At 44.9% G+C, this 20,991-nt stretch overlaps 1 protein-coding gene across 6 annotated transcripts in view; it reads left to right on the plus strand.

Moving 5' to 3' along the window:
• Positions 1-20,991, plus strand: part of LOC146756816 (immunoglobulin superfamily member 1-like) — a 56,250-nt gene that overhangs the window by 572 nt on the left and 34,687 nt on the right. The window contains exons 2-5 of one of the 6 annotated variants that reach the window (XM_085523909.1): positions 2,751-2,786; positions 4,178-4,323; positions 9,338-9,491; positions 14,142-14,450. In XM_085523909.1, the coding sequence (XP_085380035.1) occupies positions 2,751-2,786; positions 4,178-4,323; positions 9,338-9,491; positions 14,142-14,450 (645 nt within the window). Of the gene's footprint in view, positions 1-2,750; positions 2,787-4,177; positions 4,324-7,019; positions 7,120-7,366; positions 7,435-8,408; positions 8,483-9,337; positions 9,492-14,141; positions 14,451-20,991 lie in introns of those variants that run through there. The other 5 variants (XM_085523910.1, XM_085523914.1, XM_085523911.1 and 2 more) reach the window with 5 other exon arrangements.

The following is a 20,991-nucleotide window of genomic DNA, read 5'->3' on the forward strand; positions in this document are numbered from 1 at the left end:
TTTTGCCCCAAATTGGCCTTTTTTACCCCAAAATTGACCTTTTTTACCCCATTTTTGGGCTCTTTTCTTCCCCTTTTTCCCCCATTTCCCCCCATTTTGACCCAAAATTGCCCCTTTATACCCCATTTTTGGGCTCTTTTACCCCATTTTTGGGCTCTTTCCTCCCCTTTTAACCCCAAAATTGCCCATTTTTACCCCAAAATTGCCCTTTTCCCCCCATTTCTGACCCCATTTCTTCCCCTTTTTCCCCCATTTCCCCCCATTTTGACCCAAAATTGTCCATTTTTACCCCAAAATTGCCCTTTTTACCCCATTTTTGGGCTCTTTTCCCCCCATTTCTGACCCCATTTCTTCCCTCTTTTCCCCCATTTCCCCCTTTTAACCCCAAAATTGCCCATTTTTACCCCAAAATTGCCCTTTTTTACCCCATTTTTGGGCTCTTTTCTTCCCCTTTTTCCCCCATTTCCCCCCATTTTGACCCAAAATTGCCCCTTTTCACCCCAAAATTGCCCTTTTTACCCCATTTTTGGGCTCTTTCCCCCCCTTTTAACCCCAAAATTGCCCTTTTTTACCCCAAAATTGAGCTTTTTTACCCCATTTTTGGGCTCTTTTCTTCCCCTTTTTCCCCCTTTTCCCCCCATTTTGACCCAAAATTGCCCCTTTTAACCCCAAAATTGACCTTTTTTACCCCAAAATTGCCCTTTTTTACCCCATTTTTGGGCTCTTTTCCCCCTTTTTGACCCAAAATTGCCCTTTTTTACCCCAATTTCTGACCCATTTCTTCCCCTTTTGCCCCAAATTCCCCCTTTTTTACCCCATTTCTGACCCCATTTCCCCCATTTTTGACTATTTTGGCCACATTTTTGCCCAAAATTGCCCTTTTTTACCCCATTTTTGGGCTCTTTTCCCCCTTTTTACCCCAAAATTGCCCATTTTTACCCCAAAATTGCCCTTTTTCCCCCCATTTCTGACCCCATTTCTTCCCCTTTTCCCCCCATTTACCCCCATTTTGACTCAAAATTGTCCCTTTTTACCCCAAAATTGCCCTTTTTTACCCCATTTTTGGGCTCTTTTCCCCCTATTTTACCCCCAAATCACCATTTTTTACCCCAAAATTGCCCTTTTTTACCCCATTTTTGGGCTCTTTTCCCCCTTTTCTGACCCCATTTCTTCCCTTTTTACCCAAAATTGCCCTTTTTTACCCCATTTTTGGGCTCTTTTCCCCAATTTCTGACCCCATTTCTTCCCCCTTTTCCCCCATTTCCCCCCATTTTGACCCAAAATTGCCCATTTTTACCCCAAAATTGCCCTTTTTTACCTCATTTTTAGTCTATTTTCCCCCTTTTTACCCCAAAATTGCCCTTTTTTACCCCAATTTCTGGCCCATTTCTTCCCCTTTTGCCCCAAATTCCCCCTTTTTTACCCCATTTCTGACCCCATTTCCCCCATTTTTGACTATTTTTTGCCCCTTTTTTGCCCAAAATTGCCCTTTTTTACCCCATTTTTGGGCTCTTTTCCCCCTTTTTACCCCAAAATTGCCCATTTTTACCCCAAAATTGCCCTTTTTTACCCCATTTCTGACCCCATTTCTTCCCCTTTTTCCCCCATTTCCCCACTTTTTGACCCAAAATTGCCCCTTTTTACCCCAAAATTGCCTTTTTTACCCCATTTTTGGGCTCTTTCCCCCTTTTTACCCCAAAATTGCCCTTTTTTACCCCATTTTTGGGCTCTTTTCCCCCTATTTTACCCCCAAATCACCATTTTTACCCCAAAATTGCCCTTTTTTACCCCATTTTTTGGTCTATTTTCCCCCTTTTAACCCCAAAATTGCCCTTTTTTACCCCAATTTCTGACCCATTTCTTCCCCTTTTGCCCCAAATTCCCCCTTTTTTACCCCATTTCTGACTCCATTTCCCCCATTTCTGACTATTTTGGCCCCTTTTTTGCCCAAAATTGCCCATTTTTACCCCATTTTTGGGCTCTTTCCCCGCTTTTTAACCCCAAAATTGCCCTTTTTTACCCCAAAATTGCCTTTTTTACCCATTTTTTGGTCTATTTTCCCCCTTTTTAACCCCAAAATTGCCCTTTTTTACCCCATTTTTGGGCTCTTTTCCCCCTTTTTTGCCCAAAATTGCCCATTTTTACCCCAAAATTGCCCTTTTTCCCCCCATTTCTGACCCCATTTCTTCCCCTTTTTCCCCCATTTCCCCCCATTTTGACCCAAAATTGCCCATTTTTACCCCAAAATTGCCCTTTTTTACCCCATTTTTGGGCTCTTTTCCCCCTTTTAACCCCAAAATTGCCCTTTTTTACCCCAAAATTGCCCTTTTTTACCCCATTTTTGGGCTCTTTCCCCCCATTTCTGACCCCATTTCTTCCCCCTTTTCCCCCATTTCCCCCCATTTTGACCCAAAATTGCCCCTTTTTTGCCCAAAATTGCCCTTTTTTACCCCAAAATTGCCCTTTTTTACCCCATTTTTGGGCTCTTTTCCCCCTTTTAACCCCAAAATTGCCCCTTTTTACCCCAATTTCTGACCCATTTCTTCCCCTTTTGCCCCAAATTCCCCCTTTTTTACCCCATTTCTGACCCTATTTCCCCCATTTTTGACTATTTTGGCTCCATTTTTTGCCCAAAATTGCCCTTTTTTACCCCATTTTTGGGCTCTTTCCCCCTTTTTACCCCCAAATTGCCCTTTTTTACCCCAAAATCCCCCTTTTTCGCCCCATTTTCACCCTCTTTTCTCTTGCAGCCCTTCAGATGGTCTCCCTGCATTCACAGCCCACAGGTAACCAAAAATCGCCTTTTTTTGCCCCAAAATCCCCCATTCTGACCCTAAATTGCCCATTTTCACCCCATATTCTTCCATTTTGACCCAAAATTGCCCTTTTTCAGCCCCAAATCCCCCATCTTCATCCCAGATTCCCCCATTTTGACCCAAAATTGCCCTTTTTTACCCCCAAATGATCCATTTTTTTGCCTAAAATCGCCCATTTTTGCCCCAAATTCCCCCATTTTCACCCCAAAATTCCTATTTTGACCCGAAATTGCCATTTTTCACCCCAAATTTCCCCATTTTATCCCTAAAATTGCCCATTTTCACCCCAGAATCCCCCATTCTGACCCCAAAATTGCCCATTTTCACCCCAAAAACGCCCATTTTGACCCAAAATTGCCCATTTTTACCCCAAAATGATCGATTTTTTGCCTAAAATCGCCCATTTTTGCCCCAAAATTTCCCATTTTCACCCTAAATTTCCCCATTCTGAGCCCAAAATTGCTCATTTTCACCCCAAATCCCCCATTTTGACCCAAAATTGCCCTTTTTAACCCCAAAAAATCGCCTTTTTGACCCCAAAATTACCCATTTTGACCCCATAATTCCCCCATTTTGACCCTAAATTGCCCTTTTTGACCCAAAATTGCCCTTTTTTACCCCAAATTCCTCCAGTTGGACCTAAAATTTGCTATTTTTGACCCAAAAGTGCCCCATTTTGACCCAAATTTGCCCTTTTTGACCCCAAAATTCCCATTTTCACCCCAAAATCCCCCATTTTGACCCAAAATTTGCTATTTTTGACCCCAAAATGCCCCATTTTGACCCCAAATCGCCCTTTTTCACCCCAAAATCACCATTTTTGACCCCAAAATTGCCATTTTTCACCCCATAATTCCCCCATTTAGACCCAAAATTACCCTCATTTTGACCCAAAATTGCCAATTTTCACCCCAAAATTGACTTTTTGGACCCAAATTTTCCCATTTTCACCCCATAATTCTCCCATTTAGACCCAAAATTGTCCATTTTCTCCCCAAATTCCCCCATTTTGACCCAAAATTGCCCTTTTTCACCCCAAAATCACCATTTTTGACCCAAAATTGCCATTTTTGACCCCAAAATCCCCCATTTTGACCCCAAAATTGCCCGTTTTCACCCTAAAGTGATCCATTTTTTGACTAAAATTGCCCATTTTTGCCCCAAATCCACCATTTTCTCCCAAATTCCCCCATTTTTACCCCAAAATTACCCTCATTTTGACCCCAAAATCGCCTTTTTTCACCCCAAAACCCCCCATTTTAACCCCACCACCCCCTCACCCAACCCCTTCTCTATCTCCCCCCACCATCAAATGACCCAAAATCGCCTTTTTTCACCCCAAAACCCCCCTTTATTCCCAGCCCCCCCCCCTCCCCCCACCATCTCCGTGTCTCCGCACAAGGAGCTTTATTGGATCGGGGACACGGTTACTGTTATATGTACAGCGCCGCCACAGCGACACCGTGTGGACGGGTGGAGAATTGCAGCCGGGGGAGGACGGGCTGTGGTCAGTCTATGGGGGGCTATGGGAGTCAATGGGGGTCTATGTGATATAATGGGAGTCTATGGGAGTCAATAGATTATAATGGGAGTCAATGGGGGTCTATGGGATATAATGGGGGTCTATGGGGTATAATGGGAGTCTATGGCAGACAATGGGATATAATGGGGGTCTATGGGGCTCTATGGGGTCTATGGGGTCTATAGGGTTCTATGGGGGTCTATTGGGGTCTATGGGAGTCAATGGGAGTCTATGGGATATAATGGGAGTCTATGGGAGTCAGTGGGATATAATGGGAGTCAATGGGAGACTATAGGATATAATGGGGGTCTATGGGAGTCTATGGGAGTCAATGGGAGTCAATGGGGGTCGATATAATGGGGGTCTATGGGATATAATGGGAGTCAGTCAGTGGGGTATAATGGGGGTCCATGGGGGGATATGGGGTGTCTATGGGGCTCTATAGGGTGTCTATGGGGGTCTATGGGGTGTCTATGGGGGTCTATGGGATATAATGGGGGTCTATGGGGGTCTATGAGGGTCTATGGGGCTCTATGGGGTGTCTATGGGATATAATGGGGCTCTATGGGATATAATGGGGTTCTATGGGGGTCTATGGGATATAATGGGAGTCAATGGGAGTCTATGGGAGTCAATTGAATATAATGGGAGTCTATGGGGGTCTATGGGATATAATGGGAGTCTATGGGATATAATGGGAGTCAATGGGAGACTATAGGATATAATGGGAGTCTATGGGAGTCAATGGGAGTCAATGGGAGTCTATAGGATATAATGGGGTCTATGGGGTTATAATGGGGGTCTATGGGATATAATGGGGGTCTATGGGGTTATAATGGGGGTCTATGGGATATAATGGGGTCTATGGGATATAATGGGGGTCTATGGGGTATAATGGGGGTCTATGGGATATAATGGGGTCTATGGGATATAATGGGGGTCTATGGGATATAATGGGGTCTATGGGATATAATGGGGGTCTATGGGATATAATGGGGTCTATGGGGTATAATGGGGGTCTATGGGGGTCTATGGGATATAATGGGGGTCTATGGGATATAATGGGGGTCTATGGGAGACTATAGGATATAATGGGAGTCTATGGGAGTCAATGGGAGTCTATGGGAGTCAATGGGATCTAATGGGAGTCAATGGGAGTCTATGGGAGTCAATGGGGGTCGATATAATGGGGGTCTATGGGGTATAATGGGGGTCTATGGGGGTCTATGGGGTATAATGGGAGTCAATGGGGTATAATGGGAGTCTATGGGAGTCAATGGGGGTCGATATAATGGGGGTCTATGGGGTATAATGGGGGTCTATGGGGGACTATGGGGTATAATGGGAGTCAATGGGGTATAATGGGAGTCTATGGGAGTCAATGGGGTATAATGGGAGTCTATGGGAGTCAATGGGGTATAATGGGGGTCTATGGGAGTCAATAGAATATAATGGGAGTCTATGGGGGTCTATGGGCGTCTATGGGGTCTATGGGATATAATGGGGGTCAATGGGGGTCGATATAATGGGGGTCTATGGGGTACAATGGGGTTCTATGGGGGTCTATGGGATATAATAGGGGTCTATGGGAGTCTATGGGATATAATGGGAGTCAATAGAATATAATGGGGGTCTATGGGGGTCTATGGGAGTTTATGGGATATAATGGGGGTCTATGGGATATAATGGGAGTCTATGGGAGTCTATGGGAGTCTATGGGAGTCTATGGGAGTCAATGGGGGTCGATATAATGGGGGTCTATGGGGTACAATGGGAGTCTATGGGAGTCTATGGGGTGTCTATGGGGGTCTATGGGGGGATATGGGGGTCTATGGGATATAATGGGGGTCTATGGGGTATAATGGGATATAATGGAAGTCTATGGGAGTCTATGGGAGTCAATGGGAGTCAATGGGGGTCGATATAATGGGGGTCTATGGGATATAATGGGAGTCAATGGGAGTCTATAGGATATAATGGGAGTCTATGGGAGACAATGGGAGTCAATGGGAGTCTATGGGATATAATGGGAGCCTATGGGATATAATGGGGGTCGATATAATGGGGGTCTATGGGGTATAATGGGGGTCTATGGGATATAATGGGGGTCTATGGAGGTCTATGGGGCTCTATGAGGTTCTATAGGATATAATGGGGTGTCTATGGGGTTCTATGGGGTGTCTATGAGGTTCTATGGGGTCTCTATGGGGGTCTATGGGATATAATGGGGTCTATGGGATATAATGGGGGGTCTATGGGATATAATGGGGTCTATGGGATATAATGGGGTCTATGGGATATAATGGGGGTCTATGGGATATAATGGGGTCTATGGGATATAATGGGGTCTATGGGGTATAATGGGGGTCTATGGGATATAATGGGGTCTATGGGATATAATGGGGGTCTATGGGATATAATGGGGGTCTATGGGATATAATGGGGTCTATGGGATATAATGGGGGTCTATGGGATATAATGGGGTCTATGGGATATAATGGGGGTCTATGGGGTATAATGGGGGTCTATGGGGTATAATGGGGTCTATGGGATATAATGGGGGTCTATGGGGTATAATGGGGTCTATGGGATATAATGGGGGTCTATGGGATATAATGGGGTCTATGGGATATAATGGGGGTCTATGGGATATAATGGGGTCTATGGGATATAATGGGGCTCTATGGGATCGGGGACTCCATTACTGTTATATGTACAGCGCCGCCACAGCGACACCGTGTGGACGGGTGGAGAATTGCAGCCGGGGGAGGACGGGCTGTGGTCAGTCTATGGGATATAATGGGAGTCTATGGGAGTCTATGGGATCTAATGGGAGTCTATGGGAGCCAATAGAATATAATGGGGGTCTATGGGGGTCTATGGGAGGCAATAGAATATAATGGGAGTCAATGGGAGTCAATGGGGGTCTATGGGATATAATGGGAGTCAATGGGAGTCAATGGGAGTCAATAGAATATAATGGGAGTCAATGGGGGTCTATGGGATATAATGGGATGTAATGGGAGTCAATGGTGACAACAACAGCGACACCGTGTGGACGGGTGGAGAATTGCAGCCGGGGGAGGACGGGCTGTGGTCAGTCTATGGGAGTCTATGGGAGTGAATAGAATATAATGGAAGTCAATGGGAGACTATAGGATATAATGGGGGTCTATGGGATATAATGGGAGTCAATGGGAGACTATGGGATATAATGGGGCTCTATGGGGGTCAATGGGAGTCAATGGGAGTCTATGGGATATGATGGGGGTCTATGGGGCTCTATGGGGTCTATGGGGTCTATAGGGTTCTATGGGGGTCTATTGGGGTCTATGGGAGTCAATGGGAGTCTATGGGATATAATGGGAGTCTATGGGAGTCAGTGGGATATAATGGGAGTCAATGGGAGACTATAGGATATAATGGGGGTCTATGGGGGTCTATGGGATATAATGGGAGTCAATGGGGTCTATGGGAGACAATGGGGTATAATGGGAGTCTATGGGAGTCTATGGGAGTCAATGGGAGTCAATGGGAGACTATAGGATATAATGGGAGTCTATGGGATATAATGGGGGTCTATGGGGGTCTATGGGATATAATGGGAGTCAATGGGGTCTATGGGAGACAATGGGGTATAATGGGAGTCTATGGGAGTCTATGGGAGTCAATGGGAGTCAATGGGAGACTATAGGATATAATGGGAGTCTATGGGATATAATGGGGGTATAATGGGGGTCTATGGGAGTCAATGGGAGTCAATGGGAGTCTATGGGAGTCTATGGGATATAATGGGAGTCTATGGGAGTCTATGGGGGTCTATGGGAGACTATAGGATATAATGGGAGTCTATGGGGTGTCTATGGGATATAATGGGGCTCTATGGGGTATAATGGGGGTCTATGGGATCTAATGGGGCTCTATGGGAGTCTATGGGAGCCAATAGAATATAATGGGAGTCTATGGGAGTCTATGGGATATAATGGGGTCTATGGGATATAATGGGAGTCTATGGGGTGTCTATGGGAGTCAATGGGAGTCGATATAATGGGAGTCAATGGGATGTAATGGGAGTCAATGGTGACAACAACAGTGACACCGTGTGGACGGGTGGAGAATTGCAGCCGGGGGAGGACGGGCTGTGGTCAGTCTATGGGGGGCTATGGGATATAATGGGGGTCTATGGGGTCTATGGGGTCTATGGGGTCTATAGGGTTCTATGGGGGTCTATTGGGGTCTATGGGAGTCTATGGGGGTCTATGGGAGTCAATGGGAGTCAATGGGAGACTATAGGATATAACGGGAGTCTATGTGAGTCTATGGGAGTCTATGGGAGTCATTGGGGGTCAATATAATGGGGGTCTATGGGGTATAATGGGAGTCTATGGGGGTCTATGTGAGTCAATAGAATATAATGGGGGTCTATGGAGGTCTATGGGGCTCTATGGGTTGTCTGTGGGGGTCTATAGGATATAATGGGGGTCTATGGGATATAATGGGAGTCAATGGGATTCTATGGGGGAATATGGGTTGTCTATGAGGTTCTATGGGGGTCTATGGGGTCTCTATGGGGTGTCTATGGGGTCTATGGGGTCTATGGGATATAATGGGAGTCTATGGGAGTCTATGGGAGTCAATGGGGGTCGATATAATGGGGTCTATGGGATATAATGGGGGTCTATGGGGGTCTATGGGATATAATGGGAGTCAATGGGAGACTATAGGATATAATGGGGGTCTATGGGAGTCTATGGGATATAATGGGGTCTATGGGATATAATGGGGTCTATGGGATGTAATGGGGTCTATGGGATATAATGGGGGTCTATGGGATATAATGGGGGTCTATGGGATATAATGGGGGTCTATGGGGTATAATGGGGGTCTATGGGGTATAATGGGGGTCTATAGGGTATAATGGGGGTCTATGGGATATAATGGGGTCTATGGGGTATAATGGGGGTCTATGGGATATAATGGGGGTCTATGGGGTTTTTAGATGCTCAGGGACCGGAACCGGAAGTGTCGTCACACCTTCGTGATCCGGGGGATCCAAGATGGCGGCTCCTACAGCTGCGCTTACACCGTATTGGACGGGATGAGGCGTCACGTGACTTCCGGGGAGAGCCAGGAAGTGACGGTCAACGTGCAGCGTGAGAACCGGAAGTGGGGGGGGGGTGGGAGCCCCCTAAATCCGCCATCTTGGATCCCAAAGTCCGCCATCTTGGAACCCAAACTCCCCCATTTCCCCCCACTTTGACCCCCCAAATCCCCCTTTTTTCCCCCAAAATCCCCCATTTTGACCCCCAAATCCCACATTCTGAACCCAAAACTCACCATTTCGACCCCATTTTGCCCTCAAATCCCCCAATTTCCCCCCATTTTGACCCCCAAATCCACCATCTTGCCCCTCATATCCGCCATCTTGGATCCCAAAGTCCGCCATCTTGGATCCCCAAAACCCCCCATTTTCACCCCCCAAAAAAACCCCATTTTTCCCCCCAAATCCCCCAATTTTACCCCCAAACCATCCAATTTCAACCCATTCTTGCCCAATTTCACCTCATTTTGACCCCAAATCCCCCTTTTTCACCCTAATTTCCCACCATTTTACCTCAAAATCCACCATCTTGGCCCCCAGGTCCGCCATCTTGGATCCCAAAGTCCGCCATCTTGGATCCCAAACCCCCCCATTTACACCCCCAAAAAACCCCAGTTTTACCCCAAAATTTCTCAATTTCTCCCTCAAACCCCCTAATTCAAACCCTTTCTGACCCACTTTCACCCCATTTTGACCCAAAAAAGCCCATTTCACCCCATTTTCCCCTTCTTTTGCAGCCCCCCCGCGCCCTCACCCTGACTCCCTCCCCCTCACCAGTCCAACACTCCCCTATTACCCCCCATTTTTTCCCCATTTTTACCCCCAAATCCTCCATTTTTACAGCAAAATCCCCATTTCTGACCCCAAAACTCCCCAATTTCACCCCATTTTGACCCAAAATCCCCCATTTTCACACCAAAATCCCACATTTTGACCCCAAAATCCCCATTTCTGACCCCCAAATCCGCCATCTTCCCCCTCATATCCGCCATCTTGGATCCCAATGTCCGCCATCTTGGATCCCCAAACCCCCCATTTTCACCCCCAGAAAACCCCATTTTTCCCCCCAAATCCCCCAATTTTACCCCCAAATCCCCCAATTTCAACCCATTCTGACCCAATTTCACCTCATTTTGACCCCAAATCCCCCTTTTTCACCCTAATTTCCCACCATTTTACCTCAAAATCCACCATCTTGGCCCCCAAATCTGCCATATTGGATCCCAAAGTCCGCCATCTTGGATCCCAAAACCCCCCATTTTCACCCCAAAAAAACCCCATTTTTACCCCAAAATTTCCCTTTTTCCCCCCAAATTTCACCTCGTTCTGACCCAAAAAGCCTTTTCTGACCCATTTTCACCCCATTTTGCCCCAAAAATGCCCATTTTCACCCCATTTTCCCCTTCTTTTGAAGCCCCCCCCCGCCCCTACCCTGACTCCCTCCCCCTCCCCAGTCCAACACCCCCCAATTACCCCCCATTTTAACCCCAAAATCTCCCATTTTCACCCCAAAATCCCCATTTCTGACCCCAAAACCCCCCAATTTCACCTCATTTTGACCCCAAATTCCCTCATTTTCACCCCAAAATCCCACATTTTGACCCCAAAATTCCCTTTTCTGACCCCCAAATCCGCCATCTTGCCCCTCATATCCGCCATCTTGGATCCCAAAGTCCGCCATCTTGGATCCCAAACCCCCCCATTTACACCCCCAAAAAACCCCAGTTTTACCCCAAAATTTCTCAATTTCTCCCTCAAACCCCCTAATTTAAACCCTTTCTGACCCATTTTCACCCCATTTTGAACCAAAAATGCCCATTTTCACCCCATTTTCCCCTTCTTTTGCAGCCCCCACCGCCTTCTCCCTGACTCCCTCCCCCTCCCCAGTCCAACACTCCCCAATTATCCCCCATTTTGACTCCAAAATCCTCCGTTTTCACCCCAAAATCCCCATTTCTGACCCCCAATCCCCCCAATTTCACCCCATTTTGACCCCAAATCCCCCATTTTCACCCCAAAATCCCACATTTTGACCTCAAAATCCCCATTTCTGACCTCAAAATCCGCCATCTTGCCCCTCATATCCGCCATCTTGGATCCCAAAGTCCGCCATCTTGGACCCCAAAACCCCCCATTTTCACCCCAAAAAAACCCCATTTTTCCCCCCAAATCCCCCATTTTGACACCCAAACCCCCTAATTTAAACCCTTTCTGACCCATTTTCACCCCATTTTGACCCAAAAATGCCCATTTTCACCCCATTTTCCCCTTCTTTGGCAGCCCCCCCTCCGCCCCCACCCTGACTTCCTCCCCCTCCCCAGTCCAACACTCCCCAATTATCCCCCATTTTAACCCCAAAATCCTCCATTTTCACCCCAAAATCCCCATTTCTGACCCCAAAACCCCCCAATTTCACCCCATTTTGACCCCAAATCCCCCATTTTCACCCCAAAATCCCACATTTTGACCCCAAAATCCCCATTTCTGACCCCCAAATCCGCCATCTTGCCCCTCATATCCGCCATCTTGGATCCCAAAGTCCGCCATCTTGGATCCCCAAAACCCCCCATTTTCACCCCAAAAAAAACCCATTTTTACCCCCAAATCCCCCATTTTGACACCCAAACCCCCTAATTCAAACCCTTTCTGACCCATTTTCACCCCATTTTGACCCAAAAATGCCCATTTTCACCCCATTTTCCCCTTCTTTTGCAGCCCCCCCCCACCCCCACCCTGACTTCCTCCCCCTCCCCAGTCCAACATTCCCCAATTACCCCCCATTTTGACCCCAAAATCCCCCATTTTCACCCCAAAATCCCCATTTCTGACCCCAAAACCCCCCAATTTCACCCTATTATGACCCCAAATCCCCCATTTTCACCCCAAAATCCCACATTTTGACCCCAAAATCCCCATTTCTGACCCCCAAATCCGCCATCTTGCCCCTCATATCCGCCATCTTGGATCCCAAAGTCCGCCATCTTGAATCCCAAAACCCCCCATTTTCACCCCCAAAAAACCCCATTTTCCCCCCCAAATCTTCATTTTGACACCCAAACCCCCTAATTTAAACCCTTTCTGACCCATTTTCACCCCATTTTTCCCCCAAAATGCCCATTTTCACCCCATTTTCCCCTTCTTTTGCAGCCCCCCCCCCTACCCTGACTCCCTCCCCCTCCCCAGTCCAACACTCCCCAATTACCCCCCATTTTAACCCCAGTTTCCCCCATTTTCACCCCAAAATCCCCATTTCTGACCCCAAAATCCCCCAATTTCACCCCATTTTGACCCAAAATCCCCCATTTTCACCCCAAAATCCCACATTTTGACCCCAAAATCCCCATTTCTGACCCCCAAATCTGCCATCTTGCCCCTCATATCCGCCATCTTGAATCCCAATGTCCGCCATCTTGGATCCCCAAACCCCCCTGTTTTCACCCCTCAAAAACCCCATTTTTACCCCAAAATCCCCCATTTTCCCCCCAAATTTCACCTCATTCTGACCCAAAAAGCCTTTTCTGACCCATTTTGACCCCATTTTGACCCAAAAATGCCCATTTTCACCCCATTTTCCCCTTCTTTTGCAGCCCCCCCCCGCCCTCACCCTGACTCCCTCCCCCTCCCCAGTCCAACACTCCCCAATTACCCCCCATTTTGACCCCAGTTTCCCCCATTTTCACCCCAAAATCCCCATTTCTGACCCCAAAATCCCCCAATTTCACCCCATTTTGACCCAAAATCCCCCATTTTCACACCAAAATCCCACATTTTGACCCCAAAATCCCCATTTCTGACCCCCAAATCCGCCATCTTCCCCTTCATATCCGCCATCTTGGATCCAAAATTCCGCCATCTTGGATCCCCAAACCCCCCATTTTCACCCCAAAAAACCCCCATTTTTCCCCAAAATTCCCCATTTTGACACCCAAACCCCCTAATTTAAACCCTTTCTGACCCATTTTCACCCCATTTTGCCCCAAAAATGCCCATTTTCACCCCATTTTCCCCTTCTTTTGCAGCCCCCCCCCGCCCCCACCCTGACTTCCTCACCCTCCCCAGCCCAACACTCCCCAATTACCCCCCATTTTAACCCCGAAATCTCCCATTTTCACCCCAAAATCCCCATTTCTGACCCCAAAACCATCCAATTTCACCCCATTTTGACCCAAAATCCCCATTTTACCCCAAAATCACACATTTTGACCCCAAAATCCCCATTTCTGACCCCCAAATCCGCCATCTTGCCCCTCATATCCGCCATCTTGGATCCCAAAGTCCGCCATCTTGGATCCCGAAACCCCATTTTCACCCCAAAAAAACCCCATTTTGACCCCCAAATCCCCCAATTTTACCCCAAAACCATCCAATTTCAACCCATTCTGACCCAATTTCACCTCATTTTGACCCCAAATCCCCCATTTTCACCCCAAAATCCCACATTTTGACCCCAATTTCCCCCATTTTGACCAAGAATCCGCCATCTTGCCCCTCATATCCACCATCTTGAATCCCAATGTCCGCCATCTTGGATCCCCAAAACCCCCCATTTTCACCCCTCAAAAACCCCATTTTTACCCCCAAATCCCCCATTTTCCCCCCAAATTTCACCTCATTCTGACCCAAAAAGCCTTTTCTGACCCATTTTGACCCCATTTTGCCCCAAAAATGCCCATTTTCACCCCATTTTCCCCTTCTTTTGCAGCTCCCCCCCCCGCCCCTATTCTCACTCCCTCCCCCTCCCCCACCCTCCTCCTCGGCTCCTCCCTCTCCCTCACCTGCTCCACCCCCTCCCCCCCCCAAATCTCGCGAGACTTCCGCCTCTACCGCGACAACCAATCAGAAGCCTACATCAACATCACCGTCTTTTCCCCCAACCAATCGCAAGCCACCTTCTTCATCCGGGAGATCTCATTGGCTGACGCCGGTTACTATGGTTGCGCCTATGAGGATCGATGGGAACTAGGCCGCGTCCAATCCTACCTCAGCTCCAGCCTCCATGTTGTGGTTATAGGTGAGATTTTGGGGTGAAAAAAGGCGATTTTGGGGCTTTTTGGGGCATTTTGGGATTGTGGGGGGTCATTGGGGTGAAAATAGTGATGAAAAAGAGGAAAAATTGGGGTAAAATTGGCCATTTTTGGCTTAAATTGAGGCCTTTTTTGGGTCAACTCAAGTAGGCTCGAAATGACCCAAAATTGGCCAATTTTGCCCATTTTTACCCCAAAATTCGACCAATTTTGAGGCCAAATCCCCAATTTTGGCCAGTTTTACCCCTTCCCATCCAAAAAACACCAATTTTGACCAATTTTACCCTTTTTTACCCCAAATTTTGACAGTATTTTGAGGTCAACGCAAGTAGGCCCAAAACGACCCAAAATTGGCCAATTTTGCCCATTTTTACCCCAAAATTCAACCAATTTTGAGGCCAAATCCTCAATTTTGGCCAGTTTTATCCCTTCCCATCCAAAAAACATCAATTTTGACCAATTTTGCCCTTTTTTACCCCAAATTTGGGTCCTATTTGGAAATCTACTCAAGTAGGCACAAAAACGACCCAAAATTGGCCAATTTTGCCCATTTTTACCCCAAAATTCAACTAATTTTGAGGCCAAATCCCCAATTTTGGCCAGTTTTACCCCCTTTCCATTCAAAAAAGATCAATTTTGACCAATTTTACCCTTTTTTACCCCAAATTTTGACTGTATTTCGAGGTCAACGCAAGTAGGCCCAAAATGACCCAAAATTGGCCAATTTTGCCCATTTTTACCCCAAAATTGAACCCATTTTTGGGCTTTCTGGGTTCTGGGGGGTCAATGGGATGAAAATAGTGAAGAAAAAGGGGGAAAATTGGGGTAAAATTGGCCATTTTTGGCTTAAATTGGGGCCTTTTTCGGGTCAACTCAAGTAGGCCCAAAATGACCCAAAATTGGCCAATTTTGCCCATTTTTACTCCAAAATTCAACCAATTTTGAGGCCAAATCCCCAATTATGGCCAGTTTTACCCCTTCCCATACAAAAAATGTCAATTTTTGACCAGTTTTCCCCTTTTTTACCCTAAATTTTGACCATATTTTGAGGTCAACTTAAGTAGGCCCAAAATGACCCAAAATTGGCCAATTTTACCCATTTTTACCCCAAAATTTGACCAATTTTGAGGCCAGATCCACAATTATGGCCAATTTTACCCTTTCCCATCCAAAAAACCATCAATTTTAGCCATTTTTGCCCCTTTTTACCTTAAATTTTGACCGTATTTTGAGGTCAACTCGAATAGGCTCAAAATGACCCAAAATTGGCCAATTTTGCCCATTTTTACCCCAAAATTGAACCCATTTTAGGGCTTTTTGTGTTCTGGGGGGTCAATGGCTTGAAAATAGTGAAGAAAAAGGGGAAAAATTGGGGTAAAATTGGCCGTTTTTGGCTTAAATTGAGGCCTTTTTGGGTCAACTCAAGTAGGCCCAAAATTGGCCAATTTTGCCCATTTTTACCCCAAAATGTGACCAATTTTGAGGCCAAATCCCCAATTTTGGCCAGTTTTACTCCCATCCCAGACAAAAAATATCAATTTTGACCAATTTTGCCCTTTTTTACCCCAAATTTTGACAGTATTTTGAGGTCAACTTAAGTAGGCCCAAAATGACCCAAAATTGGCCAATTTTGCCCATTTTTACCCCAAAATTGAACCCATTTTAGGGCTTTTTGTGTTCTGGGGGGTCAATGGCTTGAAAATAGTGAAGAAAAAGGGGAAAAATTGGGGTAAAATTGGCCGTTTTTGGCTTAAATTGAGGCCTTTTTGGGTCAACTCAAGTAGGCCCAAAATTGGCCAATTTTGCCCATTTTTACCCCAAAATTTGACCAATTTTGAGGCCAAATCCCCAATTTTGGCCAATTTTACCCTTTCCCATCCAAAAAACATCAATTTTAGCCATTTTGCCCCTTTTTACCCTAAATTTTAACCGTATTTCAAGGTCAACTCGAGTAGGCCCAAAACGACCCAAAATTGCCCAATTTTGCCCTTTTTTACCCCAAAATTGAACCCATTTTTGGGCTTTCTGGGTTCTGGGGGGTCAATGGGGTGAAAATAGTGAAGAAAAAGAGGAAAAATTGGGGTAAAATTGGCCATTTTTGGCTTAAATTGGGGCCTTTTTTGGGTCAACTCAAGTAGACCCAAAACGACCCAAAATTGGCCAATTTTGCCCATTTTTACCCCAAAATTCGACCAATTTTGAGGCCAAATCCCCAATTTTGGCCAGTTTTACCCCCTTCCCATCCAAAAAAGATCAATTTTGACCAATTTTGCCCTTTTTACCCTAAATTTTAACCGTATTTCAAGGTCAACTCGAGTAGGCCCGAAATGACCCAAAATTGGCCAATTTTACCCATTTTTACCCCAAAATTGAACCCATTTTAGGGCTTTTTGAGTTCTGGGGGGTCAATGGGGTGAAAATAGTGAAGAAAAAGGGGAAAAATTGGGGTAAAATTGGCCATTTTTGGCTTAAATTGAGGCATTTTTCAGGTCGACTCAAGTAGGCCCAAAATGACCCAAAATTGGCCAATTTTGCCCATTTTTACCCCAAAATTCAACCAATTTTGAGGCCAAATCAACAATTTTGGCCAATTTTACCCCCTTTCCATTCAAAAAAGATCAATTTTGACCAATTTTGCCCTTTTTTACCTTAAATTCTGACCGTATTTCGAGGTAAATGCAAGTAGGCCCAAAATGACCCAAAATTGGACAATTTTGCCCATTTTTACCCCAAAATTGAACCATTTTAGTGCATTTTTGGGTTCTGGGGGGTCAATGGGTTGAAAATAGTGAAGAGAAAGGGGAAAAATTGGGGTAAAATTGGCCATTTTTGGCTTAAAATGGGGCCTTTTTGGGTCAACTCAAGTAGGCCCAAAACGACCCAAAATTGGCCAATTTTGCCCATTTTTACCCCAAAATTCGACCAATTTTGAGGCCAAATCCCCAATTTTGGCCAGTTTTACCCCCTTCCCATCCAAAAAACACCAATTTTGACCAATTTTACCCTTTTTTACCCCGAATTTTGACAGTATTTTGAGGTCAACGCAAGTAGGCCCAAAACGACCCAAAATTGGCCAATTTTGCCCATTTTTACCCCAAAATTGAACCCATTTTTGGGCTTTCTGGATTCTGGTGGGTCAATGGGATGAAAATAGTGAAGAAAAAGGGGAAAAATTGGGGTAAAATTGGCCATTTTTGGCTTAAATTGAGGCCTCTTTGGGTCAACTCAAGTAGGCCCCAAATGACCCAAAATTGGCCAATTTTGCCCATTTTTACCCCAAAATGTGACCAATTTTGAGGCCAAATCCCCAATTATGGCCAATTTTACCCTTTCCCATCCAAAAAACCATCAATTTTGACCAATTTTACCCTTTTTTACCCTAAATTTTGACCGTATTTTGAGGTCAACTCGAGTAGGCCCAAAATGACCCAATATTGGCCAATTTTGCCCTTTTTTACCCCAAAATTGAAATCATTTTGGTGGCCTTTTTAGGTTCTGGGGGGTCTTAGGAATCAACTTTATGATTCTGGGGTGAAATTGGCCATTTTTGGGTCAAATATGATTCTTTTTTGGGGTCCATTCAACCCATCCAACGTTGAAGACCAAAAATATCAATTTTGACCAATTTTGCCCTTTTTTGACCCATTTTTACCCCATAATTGAACCCATTTGTGGCAAAATCCCCCATTTTGGCCAATTTTACTCCCTTCCCATCCAAAAAACCATCAATTTTAGCCATTTTTGCCCATTTTAAACCTAAATTTTGACCATATTTTGAGGTCAACGCAAGTAGGCCCAAAATGACGCAAAATTGACCAATTTTGCCCTTTTTACCCCAAAATTGAACCCATTTTAGGGCTTTTTGGGTTCTGGGGGGTCAATGGGGTGAAAATAGTGAAGAAAAAGGGGAAAAATTGGGGTAAAATTGGCCATTTTTGGCTTAAATTGGAGCCTTTTTGGGTCAACTCAAGTAGGCCCAAAATTGGCCAATTTTGCCCATTTTTACCCCAAAATGTGACCAATTTTGAGGCCAAATCCCCAATTTTGGCCAGTTTTACCCCCTTCCCATCAAAAAAACACCAATTTTGACCAATTTTACCCTTTTTTACCTTAAATTCTGACCGTATTTTGAGGACAACTCGAGTAGGCCCAAAACGACCCAAAATTGGCCAATTTTGCCCATTTTTACCCCAAAATTGAACTCATTTTAGGGCTTTTTGGGTTCTGGGGGGGTGAAAATAGTGAAGAAAAAGGGGGAAAATTGGGGTAAAATTGGCCATTTTTGGCTTAAATTGGAGCCTTTTGGGGTCAACTCAAGTAGGCCCAAAACGACCCAAAATTGGCCAATTTTGCCCATTTTTACCCCAAAATTCGACCAATTTTGAGGCCAAACCCTCAATTTTGGCCAGTTTTATCCCTTCCCATCAAAAAAGATCAATTTTGACCAATTTTACCCTTTTTTACCCTAAATTTTGACCATATTTCAAGGTCAACTCAAGTAGGCCTAAAATGACCCAAAATTGGCCAATTTTGCCCTTTTTTACCTCAAAATTAAACCCATTTTAGGGCTTTTTGGGTTCTGGGGGGTCAATGGGATGAAAATAGTGAAGAAAAAGGGGAAAAATTGGGGTAAAATTGGCCATTTTTGGCTTAAATTGGGGCCTTTTTCGGGTCAACTCAAGTAGGCCCAAAACGACACAAAATTGGCCAATTTTGCCCATTTTTACCCCAAAATTCAACCAATTTTGAGGCCAAATCCCCAATTATGGCCAATTTTACCCCCTTCCCATCCAAAAAACACCAATTTTGACCAATTTTGCCCTTTTTTACCCCAAATTTGGGTCCTATTTGGAAATCTACTCAAGTAGGCACAAAAACGACACAAAATTGGCCAATTTTGCCCATTTTTACCCCAAAATTTGACCAATTTTGAGGCCAAATCCCCAATTTTGGCCAGTTTTACCCTTTCCCAACCAAAAAAGATCAATTTTGACCAATTTTGCCCTTTTTTACCCCAAATTTTGACCGTATTTTGAGGTCAACGCAAGTAGGCCCAAAATGACCCAAAATTGGCCAATTTTGCCCATTTTTACCCCAAAACTGAACCCATTTTGGGGCATTTTTGGGTTCTGGGGGGTCAATGGGGTGAAAATAGTGAAGAAAAAGGGGAAAAATTGGGGTAAAATTGGCCAGTTTTGGCTTAAATTTGGGCCTTTTTGGGTCAACTCGAGTAGGCCCCAAATGACCCAAAATTGGCCAATTTTGCCCATTTTTACCCCAAAATTGAACCCATTTTTGGGCTTTTTGGGTTCTGGAGGGTCAATAGGGTGAAAATAGTGAAGAAAAAGGGGAAAAATTGGGGTAAAATTGGCCATTTTTGGCTTAAATTGAGGCCTTTTTTGGTCAACTCAAGTAGGCCCAAAATTGGCCATTTTTGCCCATTTTTACCCCAAAATTCGACCAATTTTGAGGCCAAATCCCCAATTTTGGCCAGTTTTACCCCCTTCCCATCAAAAAAACACCAATTTTGACCAATTTTACTTTTTTTTAACTTAAATTCTGACCGTATTTCAAGGTCAACTCAAGTAGGCCCGAAATGACCCAAAATTGGCCAATTTTGCCCATTTTTACCCCAAAATTGAACCATTTTTGGGCCTTTTTGAGTTCTGGGGGGTCAATGGGGTGAAAATAGTGAAGAAAAAGGGGGAAAATTGGGGTAAAATTGGCCATTTTTGGCTTAAATTGGGGCCTTTTTGGGTCAACTCAAGTAGGCCCAAAACGACCCAAAATTGGCCAATTTTGCCCATTTTTACCCCAAAATTTGATCAATTTTGAGGCCAAATCCCCAATTTTGGCCAGTTTTACCCCTTCCCATACAAAAAATGTCAATTTTGACCAATTTTGCCCTTTTTTAACCTAAATTTTGACCGTATTTCGAGGTCGACTCAAGTAGGCCCCAAATGACCCAAAATTGGCCAATTTTGCCCACTTTTACCCCAAAATTGAACCATTTTTGGGCCTTTTTGGGTTCTGGGGGGTCAATGGGATGAAAATAGTGAAGAAAAAGGGGAAAAATTGGGGTAAAATTGGCCATTTTTGGCTTAAATTGGGGCATTTTTCAGGTCAACTCAAGTAGGCCCAAAACGAACCAAAATTGGCCAATTTTGCCCATTTTTACCCCAAAATTTGACCAATTTTGAGGCCAAATCCCCAATTTTGGCCAGTTTTACCCTTTCCCAACCAAAAAAGATCAATTTTGACCAATTTTGCCCTTTTTTACCCTAAATTTTGACCGTATTTTGAGGTCAACTCAATTAGGCCCAAAACGACCCAAAATTGGCCAATTTTGCTCATTTTTAGCCCAAAATTCAACCAATTTTGAGGCCAAATCCCCAATTTTGGCCAGTTTTACCCCCTTTCCATTCAAAAAAGATCAATTTTGACCAATTTTGCCCATTTTTACCCCAAATTTTGGTAGTATTTTGAGCTCAACTCAAGTAGGCCCAAAACAAACCAGAATTGGCCAAT

Source organism: Coturnix japonica, chromosome 25 (genome assembly GCF_054131305.1).
Source record: "Coturnix japonica strain WE chromosome 25, WE-NBRP24, whole genome shotgun sequence".
NCBI classification, from domain to species: Eukaryota; Metazoa; Chordata; class Aves; order Galliformes; family Phasianidae; genus Coturnix; species Coturnix japonica.